The sequence below is a fragment of the Piliocolobus tephrosceles genome, chromosome 6 (genome assembly GCF_002776525.5).
Source record: "Piliocolobus tephrosceles isolate RC106 chromosome 6, ASM277652v3, whole genome shotgun sequence".
Lineage (NCBI taxonomy): Eukaryota > Metazoa > Chordata > Mammalia > Primates > Cercopithecidae > Piliocolobus > Piliocolobus tephrosceles.
The window spans coordinates 125,656,675-125,670,131 of record NC_045439.1 but is presented as its reverse complement, the minus strand read 5'-3'; the positions used below and the strand labels follow the sequence as shown (position 1 = coordinate 125,670,131).

General features: G+C 43.1%; 1 protein-coding gene across 1 annotated transcript; it reads right to left on the bottom strand.

The window, feature by feature from the left end:
- Positions 1-8,814: 8,814 nt before the first annotated feature.
- RNASE11 (ribonuclease A family member 11 (inactive)) lies at positions 8,815-13,335 on the bottom strand. Its single transcript, XM_023186679.1, has 2 exons — positions 13,173-13,335; positions 8,815-9,760 (listed from the first exon to the last, which is right to left on the bottom strand). The coding sequence occupies exon 2, from the start codon at positions 9,736-9,738 to the stop codon at positions 9,139-9,141; it is 600 nt and encodes a 199-aa protein (XP_023042447.1). The 5' UTR covers positions 9,739-9,760; positions 13,173-13,335; the 3' UTR covers positions 8,815-9,138.
- Positions 13,336-13,457: the final 122 nt, after the last annotated feature.

Here is a 13,457-nt window from a genome sequence, read left to right as displayed (position 1 = left end):
TCTCGGTACCTTCAGTTGTCATCGTCCAGATGTAGGAGCTGGAAGGAGCTCCCAGGATCCTGGGAAAGGGGGTCACGTAGAGGCGCGGCACCTGTTCTCAGGGTGGGGCAATCAGACTTCCAGTTTCCTCCCTGCTGGCAAGCAGGGCAGGGGGGTTGCTGGTGGACGAGGGTTAGGACATTCACAGGCCTAATGTCCTGATGCCTTGCACTTATAGCAAGGCTGCGTTGGGACTCGGGGACCCTGCGGACACCTGTTGGCATAGTGTCCTGCCTTGCTGCACTTATAGCAGGCTCTATGGAGTCTGCGGGGTGTGTGCTCTCTGGTCTGGGGTTACGACTGGGCTGTAAAGCCGCTGCTAGGAGCTGAACCTTCTGTTCAAGGCAAGCCTGCCGTCTCCTCTCTGGAGCTATAGACCTTAAAGGCTAATTTAACTAGGTCTTGTATTGGTGTCTGAGGACCATCCTCTACCTTTTGAAGTTTTTACGAATGTCAGGAGCCGATTGAGAAATGAAATAAGATGCTCAATTTTGGAAAGATCGGCCAATGAAAAAGGGACATGTACTCTGACTACCCCCTCCGCCCCAGCCACCTCTCGCAAAGGTGCTAACACTGTAGGAGGGTGTGGGCAGAGATAGGGGACTCAAGACAGCCAGTTGGGGGCCCCGAAGGAGGCACGGGGCCGAGTGGTTACTAGTAGATAAGGAGCAAGAAGGAGGAGTCTGGATGGGGGGAGGAGGAGGAGTCTGGGCAGGAAGGGAGGGGGTGGGGAGAGTGGGGAGAGAAGGAGTATAGGGATGAGAGCCTAAGGCCCAAAAGCCTTGTATGTAAATTTTGGACCACTTGCCTAGCCGCTGGCAGAAATTGCTGAGGTCGATCACGCCACAGTGGAAAGGAAAATTAACCGCTTCTTCCTAAGGTCTTGCTCGAGCTGTAAGGTTTTTAAATTGGCTAGGAGGCACCCTAAGGGGGTGCTCTTTGGAAATTTGGACTGGGGGTTTCCCATTTGTTTCCTCTTTACCGACACACAATGGACACAATGGAAATGGAAGTGGATCTCTGCCTGGCTTCAAAGCGTCCTTTGGAACCAGCAGAGACAGACTGGAGGCTCTTGAAGCCAAGGTGGAGATTACCTTCAGGCGGACGTCTCCGTCCTGAACGGGGTCTCCCGAGCCACTTGGTGGCTCCAAATGGACCTCAGACCTGCGCAGGATTTTGGCCGAGGGACACAATGGACACAATGGAAATGGAAGTGGATCTCTGCCTGGCTTCAAAGCGTCCTTTGGAACCAGCAGAGACAGACTGGAGGCTCTTGAAGCCAAAGTGGAGAGTACCTTCAGGTGGACGTCTGCGTCCTGCAAGGCTCTCCCAAGCCACTTGGTGGCTCAAAATGGACCTCGGACCTGCACAGGGTTTTGGCCGAGGGTGGTAAAGAGGAGACAAGGGCACTTACCCCAGAGAGGCCGTGAGAGTGAGCGAAGCGGGTCTCAGGTCCTGGTCCGTCCGCCGCGTGGAAGGAGGAGGAGGAGGCTCCCCGGACCCTGGGGGCCCTGAGGAGGGGTCTCCTCCCGGTTCGGCACCATCTGTCTTGTTTTTCTAAGACCAGCTGAGCGGGCGCAAAAGAACCAGCGGGTAGGCAAGTATAACAGCAAAAATGCACGTTTATTTTGGTAACCTAAGGTGTGCGGGAGAAGTCTGTCGGCCTCCAGCAAAGGAGGCCGGCAGAGTCTCCCCGCGGTGGGGCTCTCCCGGACAGACTTCCCACAGTCCCGACATCCCGACAGGAGTGGGGCTGCAAGAAGGCCGCGTGGCTCAATGGCGGAGAGCGGCTTTTCTAGGAGTGGGAGGGCAATAGGTGGGGCATGGGTGTGTCAGGGGCCTTCCGCAGGTGCAACCAGGTAAATCTTGGTCTCTTCGGATTGACGTCACCTGGCGCATGCCCAGTTGGTCTGCACCCTCCCTGGGCGCAGGCTGCATTTTCGCGGGCGCGGGAAGAGTTGGTGGTGAAGAAGAACCCGGAAGTGCACCATCTTGCCTCGGTTCGTCCAAACAATATGTCCAAATGAAGCCCAAAAATACATCAAAAAACAGAACAAAGAATAGATGGGATAAATACAAAAACAGCAAGACATTAAACTCAAACTAACCATATCAATCATCTCATTAAACGTAAATGGTCTAAACACACCAATTAAAAGCCAGATATAGACTGGATTTAAAAAAAGAAGACTCAACTATACGCTATCTACAAGAAATGTACATTATATGAAGACACAAAGAAATTAACAGTAAAAGGATATGAAAACATACACCTTGCTAATGCTGGTCAAAAGAAAACTGGAATGGCTATATTAATATTAGACTATATGGATTTCAGAAGGAAGAATATTACCCGGGCTCAAGAAAGTCATTTTCAAATGATAGTGGGATCCATTAATCAACAGGACAGAACAATTCTAAATGCTCAAGCCACTGAAAACATGGCTTCAAATTACGTGAAGCAAACATGGAAAGAACTGAAAGGGGAAACGGACAAATCCATAATTGCAGCCTGAGTTTTCAATATCTATTGTCAATAACTGGTAAATCAGGAAGGCAGAAAATCAGCAAGAATATTGAAGACTTGAACAACATTATCAATCAACCTCCCCTAACTGACACTTAAAGAACATACAATGATAGCAGAGAACACATTCCTTTAAAGTGCACATGGAACGTCCACCAGGATATACCACATTTTCTGCCAAAACATAGATCAAACAAGAAACCAGAAGGGAAGTTAGAACATATTTTGATCTGAATGAAAACAATAATAGCATAGCAAAACTTGTGGGATGCTGTTAAAGCAATATTGAAGAGAAAACTGGTATATACTACACATCTATCTTAGATGCAAAGCATGTATCTGTGATAAAAGACTATTATCCAGAAAACTCAACAATAAAAATACAAATAATGCGATTTAAAAATAGGCAAAATATTTTAACAGACATTTCAAAAAAGATGTATGAATGGCAAACACGTTTTAAAAGATGCTCAAAAATCATTAGTCTTTAGGGAAATGCAACTTAAAATCACAATGTGATACCAATAGACACCTATCAGAATGTCTGAAATTAAAATGACTAACTATTAAAGTATTGGTAAGAATGTTGAGGAACTGAATTTCTCCTAGATTGCTGGTAGAATTGTAAATGGCAAACCATTTACATGGTTTGCATGTGAATGAAGTCCCTCCCAGCAGGAGACTTTCCAGAGCTGGGGCACAGTGGGGACACCACTCAGAAGGGGATCAGGATTAGAGAACTACCAGAGGGAAAGGGGAATCAGAGAGGGCTAGATGATGTCGTCTAGATGATGTCGCTCAGCAAAACAGTGTAGGCCCCCATGTTCCACAAGCCCTGCATTAGTGTGTGGACTGCTCCCACAGAGGCTGAAACCAAGACACATTGAATATCGGCCTTTAAATGAAAGTCTTATAATTGGCCTGCCTCCAGAAATCTGTCCAGCTTGTCACTTTATACCCAAACAGTGAGTGTGAATGCAAGACACACAGAAAAGAACACATAAAATTGAACAGTGCAAAGCCTAAAAGGAAAATAGAATACAGAAGTCATGGCAGTATGCAAAAGGGATCTGTGTATTGAGGGCACAAGCTAGTCAAGAGAAGAGAGCATGGAAGTTGGATGAGGAAGGGATATAAAAGGGTAAAAGGGGAAAGGTAACATTAGCTATATGTAGTGGTGCATGCCTGTGGTCCCAGCTACTTGAAGGGCTGAGGTGGGAGGATCACCTGAGCATGGGGTGGAGCCTGCAATGAGCTATGTTCACACCACTGCACTCCAGCCTGGGTGGCAAAGTGAGACCCTGTCTCAAAAAAAGAAAAGAAAAGAAAAGAAACAAGAAGGTGAGAGGTATAAAGAAGGGGCAAGTGATCACACTTTGTGTGGGCAGGGTCAAGGTTTTATCTTCCCAACCCTGCCTCCCACCTCATATTCCTCCTCTAACAGGCATCTGTTTCCTGTACCCAGAAGAGATTGCCGAAGGGACATTTAATGTGACAGGTCAGACAGCTCAGCCCACATTCTCATAGAGAACATGGGGTTCCTGGAACAGCCTGAGCTGGGGAGGACGAGGGGAACACATGCATAGCAGCAGAGCCTGGAAGCTCGGCCAGCTCTTGTGGCCATGCCCTTTGACCCTATGTGAGACAAACCTCAGGGCCTGTTCAAGCCTCCAGTGAGGATGCCACCTCAAAGATCACCTTGGCCAGAGCTGACTGAGGCAAGTCTCTTACCTGAAGAGGTTTAAGAGGAGAGGGGAGTGTCAACAAGGAAGCAAAGCAGCCAAATGTGCGGAGGGCCTGGAAACTGGAATGGGGCTTAGCAATGTCCTGAAAGACAGCAAATGCATTCATTTGCTTTCCTGGGAGGACTGCATGAGAATGTCCCCTTCCTGTACCTGTGCCCCCACTACATTAGATTTTTACCCTTATTTGTGTGGATTGGGTAGATAAACTATCATAGCCCCTTATTTAATTTATATTACATTTACATCTTTTTCTTATTAAACTGATGACCTGTTTATGTATTAAAGATATCAATCCTTTTGATATATTGCATTTTTTTCAATTATCTACTTAGCACAGTGTCCTTATCTAATCATAATTAAATTAATCATTTAATCTGCAAAACAATCCTGTGAGGTAGAATTTTTTTCAGGAAACATTCTACCTTTATCTTTCTGTAAGGTTATAAGCAAGTTTGCTTTTTTCCATCAAATAAAGATGAGTGGCCAAAAGCGTGGCCTACAGAATCAGACTATCCTCGTTTGCTCCTGGGGGACAGGTGACCTTTGTACATTGCCTAAAGTGTTTGTGCTTCTGTTTCTTCATCACTAAAGGGGGAATAATAATAGTATTTGCCTCGTGGGCGTTGTTCTGAGAATAAAAAGTAAATAAACTAGCACCTAGCACATCATAAAAGCTCCATTGTTATTATTATTGTTACCATTAAACGTCTTTGTAATGATTTTTGTATATGATTTCGAATAAGTTTAGCATATTTTGAAACCTGAAGGATTAAGGCTTTAAAACAGTCATCTTATCCCAAACCAGCCAGTTCTCTGGTTGCTGGAGTGAAAAGGAGGCATTTCATGTGTGTGACACGTCTTTTAGCTTGTCACTGTTTTGGAAACATGAGTTCCTCTTACAGTGACCTTGCGTTTGCCCACAGATGTATCCTATAGTGAAGGACTTTCAGTATAAAAGGACTGCCTTGCTAGTTCTGGGAGACTGTGTAGGAGGTGGAAGCTCTTTGAGTTAAATTGAATTATTTTGTCTCAGTGTTGTCTTCAAAAGCTCTGAATATATAGGCAATAACCTTTTTTCCTTCATCAGGACTACAATGTCCTATGATCAAAAAGAAAACTTTTACTTCATCTAATCCAGTAGGGTTCAAACTTTGCAGCACATCAACAAACCTAATGCATTTAGAAAAGACCACATGCTATAGTCCTATCTTTGATCTGTAGAACCCAAATTTCTGGGATTAGGGCCCAGGGACTTGTATTTATAATAATTCCAGAAGCTATTGAATTTGTTAGGATAAGGCTAAACTCATGGAATGAAATATCAGAGTATAGTGGGTAAAATATATATCAATATTTTAATCTCATATAACAGTCCCCAAATGAGCAATCCAGGCTAGCAAAATAACTGTGCTTAACAATTCTTCAGGGATGTGGCCTCCTTCCATTTTACTGTTCAGGCCATTTCTAGGACATTACCATTATCTGCATGATTCAAGTTGGGGCACGCTTATGTCCATTTTGGCGATCTAGCTGTTGAGAAGAAAAAAATCACAGAGGAGGCCAGTCCTATGTTGTAAGACCTGGACTCGGAAGCAGCATGAATTACTTCTGCTCACAGAGACTGGGAAGGTCAGTTTGGCTGGGCAGACTGTGCCTCGCTGCATCCCTTTGCCTTGGGAGCAAGGAGGGTTGATTTGGGTGGGCAACCTGAAAGCTTTGCCACGGTGATCCTGATGCACATCTAAGCCTAAGAACCCAGACCTAATCCAGTTTCCTCCTTGTGTAGAGAAGCAAATGGAATCTCAATGAGTGGAAATGACTTTCTTGGAAGACATGATGAGCCCCACCCATAGGACATATGAAGACTTACCGGTAATGTGACAAAGGCACTCCTTCCCTCAGTACCATCTTGGGTACTTGAGGCCAGGGTCTTGTTTCTTCATAATTGTTGCTTAAGAGATATTTAGTTCACTTTATTTTGGGAAAACGGAGGGAATGGTTAGAGACAAGAAGGGCACTCCTTTTAGGGTAAACAACCCCTGTTGGTGTCTTTCACAAACCTCTGTATCCTTCCATCCTCTGTCCATCCTCAGCTTCCTTCTCCTACCTGACTCTCCCTTGTATGACCCTTTTAAAATTGGGTCCATCTCCTTTATCATCCCATCTCATGCCCTCTAATGTTTTCTTTCAGCTAAGGGATGTAACACTTACTCATTTCTCAGTTATTTTTCTTTTCTTTCTTTCTTTTTTTTTTTTGAGACAGAGTCTCACTCTATCTCCCAGAGTGAGTGGAGTGCAGTAGTGTGATCTTGGCTCACCGTAACCTCTGCCTCCTAGGTTCAGGTGATTCTCCCACCTCAGCCCCCTGAATAGCTGGGATTACAGGTGTGAACCACCATATCTGGCTAAGTTTTGTGATTTTTGTTTAGTAGAGACTGGGTTTCACCATGTTGGCCAGGCTGGCCTCAAACTCCTGGCCTCAAGTGATCCACCTGCCTTGACCTCCCAACGTGTTGGGATAGGTGTGAGCCACTGTGTCCAGCCCACTTCTCAGTTACTTTTCTAAAATGTGCAAGGAACATTTGTTTGACTATATCTAGTCAGATGGAGTTTGTGCAATTGAGTGGACTGAGATGACAGACTGAGAAAGGGAGAAGGAAGCACATGGAGATAAACTGGCATAAGAATGAAGACAAGGACACACCAGCTCTGTAGACTCAGAACAGCAGAGATAGGGTAAGTACTGGAGACAGGCTAGGTCAGATGAGAATGGAGTACTGGGGGCCTGGAAAGTCAGCCTGAGAAACAGGTGTGAAGCTACAAGAAAAAAAGAAGCTCTTTGCGGTTTGGGAGCAGAAAAGCGATGTTATAAAAACTGAGTACTTTAAAATCTGAAAACTCACGCCCATCATACTCATGAGGGATCTGAGGATGCACAGGATGTCGAAAGTGTGACACGCTTCAAAGATGAGAGGTGCTGGCCCTCGGGAGCACCGACTCCCCACACACTCCACATTCGGCCTCCCTCAGGCCTCACTGTATGATGACGGCACAGATCCTGGTACATCAGGGCACCAAAGGACTGGAACCCAGAGTTCCCGCTTCCTTTAGAGAAGTGGAAGGGTTTGGTCTTAACTAAGCCTCTTTAAAGGATGCTCCTGGCCCAAAAAGAGCCAGCTATTCTGGGTCTTTGTTTTCTCTTCTGGTGAGGGATGATATGAGTACTCAGTTTGAAGTAGGCAGCATTTATTTTTTCTTACACATTACAGAAAACTCTCCCAGAGTTTAAATAGTTGGGCTCTGAGGCTGACATGCCTCTCAGCCAGAGCTGGAAATCTACTGTAGGAAAGAAGTTATTCAAATCTGAACTAAATTTGAACAAGAGGAGACTGCTTAGACTGCTCTACTGTGAATGGAGTCTACCCTTTATTTTGATGAGTAGGTGGTAGTGTCAGACTTGCTATGTGGAGCTACCCCTGGGATGGAACTTAGTAAGTACATCTTCCTTTCTGGGTCCTGAGTCCTCCTCCTACAGAGAAGAGACCTTTGGGACCCAAGCATTTTGCTTTATTACTCTGTCCTATGGCTGCCGAGTGCAAACTGAGTCCTAATTCCTAATTATATACCTCTTTGGCCAAACCCACATTGATTAAACAACCGCTACACTGACAAGGGAAAGCCAGCTAAAAGGTACAAAAATGTTGCTGTAATGCTGCATATTGGGTGATTGTAAATGTTTTACAGTTCCAGTATATTGAGAATTCTGCACCAAATATAATAAAGCTTGGGGAAAATGACATATAGAGAATTATATACAAGAAAGAAGTTACTATGACATAACATTCATTTACATGCATTTATTTAAAATTAGAACATTAAGAAAGGGGGGTCTCAGGATGGAGGGAGGATTTAAGGAGAGGAATAGAAGCATATGGCCACACATCAGTGAAGAAGATAACTGCCCATACTTTATGCAGAATGAATCACGAACGCTTACAAACAAATAGCTGGTAGTGAACAAAATTAACTACAGTATCATAAGACATCAAGGTTGAAGACCAGTCCTGCCTGGTACTTGGCACAGACTTTCTGTTCCCATCTTTCTTTCTGCCTCCTCTATTCTTCCATGGCTTGCCATTCCTCTCCCACAGCCCCAGGGTATCAAGACTTTGCTTGAATAAAGATTACAATCAGAATTTTCTTATCTTTACTGCAACCTGTGAAATAGAGATGAGGGTGGAAGATTGGAGATTGCATAGGGCTGGAGCTATTGACACTGAGAGCAACAGCTAAGCCAAAGGATCTTTTTCCTCTGGCATCTCCTAAAGGACAGGCAGACCCTTTGTTGTGTGCATACATCAGTTCACACGCGTGTGAGCACATACCCTTTGAAGAGAGTAGTGATAATAATATATGTCACACTCATCACTATTTTTCTGAATAGTGTCATTGGCAGTACAATTAGTTTTTAATTGTCCATATTGGCTTTAGGCCTTCTTTCCTTAATTCTGCCTGGTTAGGTGGACTCTTGTTTCTTGGCTTTATAGCTGAGCTAGGATGAAATTCAGTTTGTTTCAGACACCCCCCGACCCGACCACCCCCCTCACACACACACATACACAGAGAGAGAGAGAAGAATCTGCATGCCAGTATCAGTTATAAATTTTAATTGAATTATCGACAATTTTGAATTTTTAACTCCTCCAGTTAGAATAAATAATCAAGAGTTTACTATAGTGCTAAAGAGTAGATATTAAGGAAAGAAACAAGAACGAACATGAAGAGGTCCTTCTTTAGTAAGACCCTAGTCTTAAAGCTCTGTGGGATTTACAACTTAGAGCCACAAACTAACCAGCTCATCAGAGAATGACCTGTCAATACTGTCAATATCTTCTCTAACGAAGTAACACTATGGTATTGGCACCTGGGGAATTGTTTGTCTGTAGTGAGCTGACACATTGTATTTTCCAGTTCTGGGCTCTCATGGCAGCTTATGCCAGGATTCTGTACAAACTTGCAGCTAGGGGCCTTGTGGACCCTGTGCATCACTTCTGTGGAGTCATGGATGAGGTTATTGCTCCACTTGCACGATCTGTTTGCTTCTGAAACTTTTCTCCAGACTGTCTTGTCATTGCAACACTCTTTGTCATTACCTGAACTGTTTCCCTTAGGGTCATTATAATGTAACCTTCTGAATGTCAGTAATGAGGAAGACATATCATCCTTGGACATGCTGAGGCTGGTATTTTTAACTAACAGGATCGAGTTCATTAATATCTCAATGGTCTGTTTTTCTTGGCCACTTTTTGCCATGTCATATTGCATCTCTTCTTCTGTAAATTCTTCTTTAATTATCTTCATTGTGCTTTCTGATACTTCTGCAAGAACTAGCCCCAGGCTGAGCAGCAGCAGAGGAAAGGTCTCCATCTCAGATGTCGTATAATCTCTTCTGCAGTAAAGACAATAAATGAAAGATAAAATAAGAAGATTAAAGAGGTAGTTCTTTCTTCCTCCTGACAGTTATTCCTGGGAGTGACCCCTACATGTAGGTTAAAATTTTTATATCTGTGAATGGAACTATGATATAATAGAAACACGACCAGCTGTGGAGTCTGAAGACTCATGTTCAAATCCCTGCTTTTCTGCTTATAATTTATTCCACCTTATTTAACCCCAGTTTCCCCATCTGAAAAAAATTGTGAAAATTACGTAAGGTGATATGTTTAAAGATCTACAACAAAGTATTTGTTTCTTATCCATTTCCCTTGGTCTATCGTCTCATTGGTGGGGTGTAGAATCTCCATGGTGGGTCACAATTCTCACTCAACTCATCCCTCACCATTACCGTATCTCCTATGGCCTCATATATATAGAACCTGGCACATGGTAGCCACTTGAAAACAAAATAAAACACACATTGCCATTTCCCCATCTCTCATTTCTTTTTCCACCCATTCTCAGTCATAAGATTTCTGCCTTGACAAGTTCCTTCAGCAAGTGGATCCTGTACAGGAAGATTCCACTTTGTTGCAGAGCTGGAAGTGAAATTGTGTTTGTTTCCTGGGAGTTTCAGCTGTTGTGTCCAACTGAGGGAAGGAGGGGCAACAGAGGGGTAGACAGGATTGCATGAGATTGATGCAGGAGACCATGTGGAATCAAGGAAGCTCAGGGAGAACTGAACAAAGTGTCCATTTGGCAGTCAGAATCCCAATGGCCTGGGCAGCACCATTGCTTCTTATTCTGTGAAATGTTTTCTATTTATACCAAAACCCAGCCATGACTGTTTTGTTTTCTGTAACCCTACAGCACAGATTAAGTTGCACTTCATTTTACATGATCTTTTTCATTTTTCTAGTTAGTCGATTAATGTTAATCTTTTCTCCCTCTTGTTAGGCTAAAAATTCCTTGAGCCTGAAACACAGTTTCTGATTATTTATACTTTTATTCATACAGAATCAAATAATGAACTGTAGATCAATAAAGAATCTGCACTCCAGGATCAGTTATAAATTTTAATGGAATTATCCACAGTTTTGGGTTCTTCACTCCTCCAGTTAGTATCAATAATCAAGAGTTTACCATAGTGCTAAAGAGTAGATGTTAAGGAAACAGGAAGAAGAGCAGAGCAGAAATTCTCAGTCTTTCTGAAACATGTAATTCAAGTGAGCAGCATTCATAGCTGCCTGGGTTTTATTCACTGTGTGTAATTACTGCACACACACTAATTTCTCAACGCTATTTGTTAACAACATAACATGACTTTACTAGTATATAAAATCCTTTACTTGAGGTCAATCCTAGAAAATCCAGAAAGAACGGTTATTTAAGTTAATAATTCTTTCTCTCTCTTTAGAATGATTCTATTTTCCTCTTTTTTATCTTCCACCTCTATAGCCTCCATCCCTTCTACATTGATCTCCTACATTATTACCCTTACTTCCCTCCTAATCATCCCTTCTTGACCCTCCAATTTCTTCTATACACTACTTTTCTAAAAACATAACTTGCAGTGACACTCAGAATTTTTGAAACATTCCTCTTTGCTCACAGTAGGAAGTCTGATCCCCTGAGCCCAGTAGCCAATGCTCTACTTGCTCTAATCTCAATCTGCCTATCAGGATTTATTTTCCATTATTGTGCTACACAAACGTGCCTTAGTCCATCAGTGTGACTCTCTTATTTTTTAATATACCCTATGCCATCTTTCCCACTTAGCTTCTTTTTTTTTTTTTTTTTTTTTTTTTTTTGAGACGGAGTCTCACTCTGTCGCCCGGGCTGGAGTGCAGTGGCTGGATCTCAGCTCACTGCAAGCTCCGCCTCCCGGGTTTACGCCATTCTCTCGCCTCAGCCTCCCGAGTAGCTGTGACCTGTGACTACAGGCGCCCGCCACCTTGCCCGGCTAGTTTTTTTTTTTTTTTTGTATTTTTTAGTAGAGACGGGGTTTCACCGTGTTAGCCAGGATGGTCTTGATCTCCTGACCTCGTGATCTGCCCGTCTCGGCCTCCCAAAGTGCTGGGATTACAGGCTTAAGCCACCGCTCCCGGCCTAGCTTCTTTCTTGAATGTCTATACCTTTCTGTCTCTTGAAATTCTTCAAAGCCCAGTTCAGATCTCATTCTTCATTTTACACATTTCATCACCGCTTAAGTCTACTAAACCCATTTCCAACTTCTCTGAACTTCTAATCATTCCCTTCTTATACTACTCATTTGATGTTATTATGTATGAACTTTTAAAACATTATATTTGAATTTAAAATGTCTGTGTGAGAAACTAGAGCAAAAACCTAGCACCAAGAATACTTAAGCCTTAATTGGGTTAATGGATTATTGATAGATTATTAATAATTAAGTATATGCATCCAGATGTGTGCCCGAGGATGACTTGACCAAAGACCTGATGCATTTTGAAGGGAGAAAGGATGAGGGATTTATAGGGAATTTATTTTGTTTCCTAAACTTCTATATCCTATGCCATTGACATCATTAGTAAGGTGATAACAGGGAAACAGAAAGACCAGGAGGAGAAAAAAAAAACAGGAGGAAGAGCAGGACAGAAATTTCCAGTCTTTCTGAGACATGTATTTCAAGTGGGCAGCATTCACAGCTGCCTAGGTTTTATTTGAAACTGCTAAGAGGTGCCCATTAAAAAAATATACCTGGCCGGACACAGTCACCGGTGCCTGTGGTCTCATTGCTTTGGGAGGCCAATGCGGGAGGATCACTTGAGGCCAGAAGTTCAAGACTAGCCTAGGCAACATAGTGAGAATTCATCTCTACAACAACAACAACAACAACAACAACAAGCCAGTTGAGGTGGTACATGCCTATAGTCCCAGCCACTCAGGAGGCTGAGGGGAGAGATTTCTTGAGCCCAAACGTCTGAGACTGCAGTAAGCATTGATCATACCACTGCACTCCATCCTGGGCAACAGGGTGAGACTCTGATTCTATATATCTGTATAATATATATATGTATATACATATTTAGATACAGATGGATAGATATAGATACACACACACCCAAACTACAAATGTCTAAAATGTCATAATTCATTTGAATTTGGTGTTGATCCCTGTTGAATGAAATTACTCTGAGGATAGATCCTATTGGTTCATCTCAGTTATACTTTTATCTGCAAGATATTTTTAATTAGAAAAGAGGAAGTTTGGTGAGGAAGGGGAGAAAAAGCACTGAAAAGGAAAGAAAAGACAATGAAACCTAGGGAGAGGGATAGGAAAAGGACTCGGAATTCAGAAAATAGATGTAGGAACCTAAAGGATGCATTTCATCCACTTCAAAGTTTTGCCCAGAAAATGATGCTACCAAGACCCAATAAATCATATGCTAGGGACCACCTACCTGTTCCTGTTAAGTTTCTATTCAGACGCTGAGGACTCTGTTTACCTGGTGACACCCAAAATTATATGGAGACAACAATGACAACAGAATTACCACAGAGAACTAGAAAATAAAACTCAGCTGAAAAACGGCCACCTAAGATGGAAGAAGCCATGAGATGAGTAAGCGTTGCCTGCTCACAAGGTTGCAAACTGTCCTTCACTTACGATTATCCCCCACCTCCCCCTCCTCAATCTAATCAATCACATAGAACTTGATGGTTACAAGAGACAGAGCTAACAACTA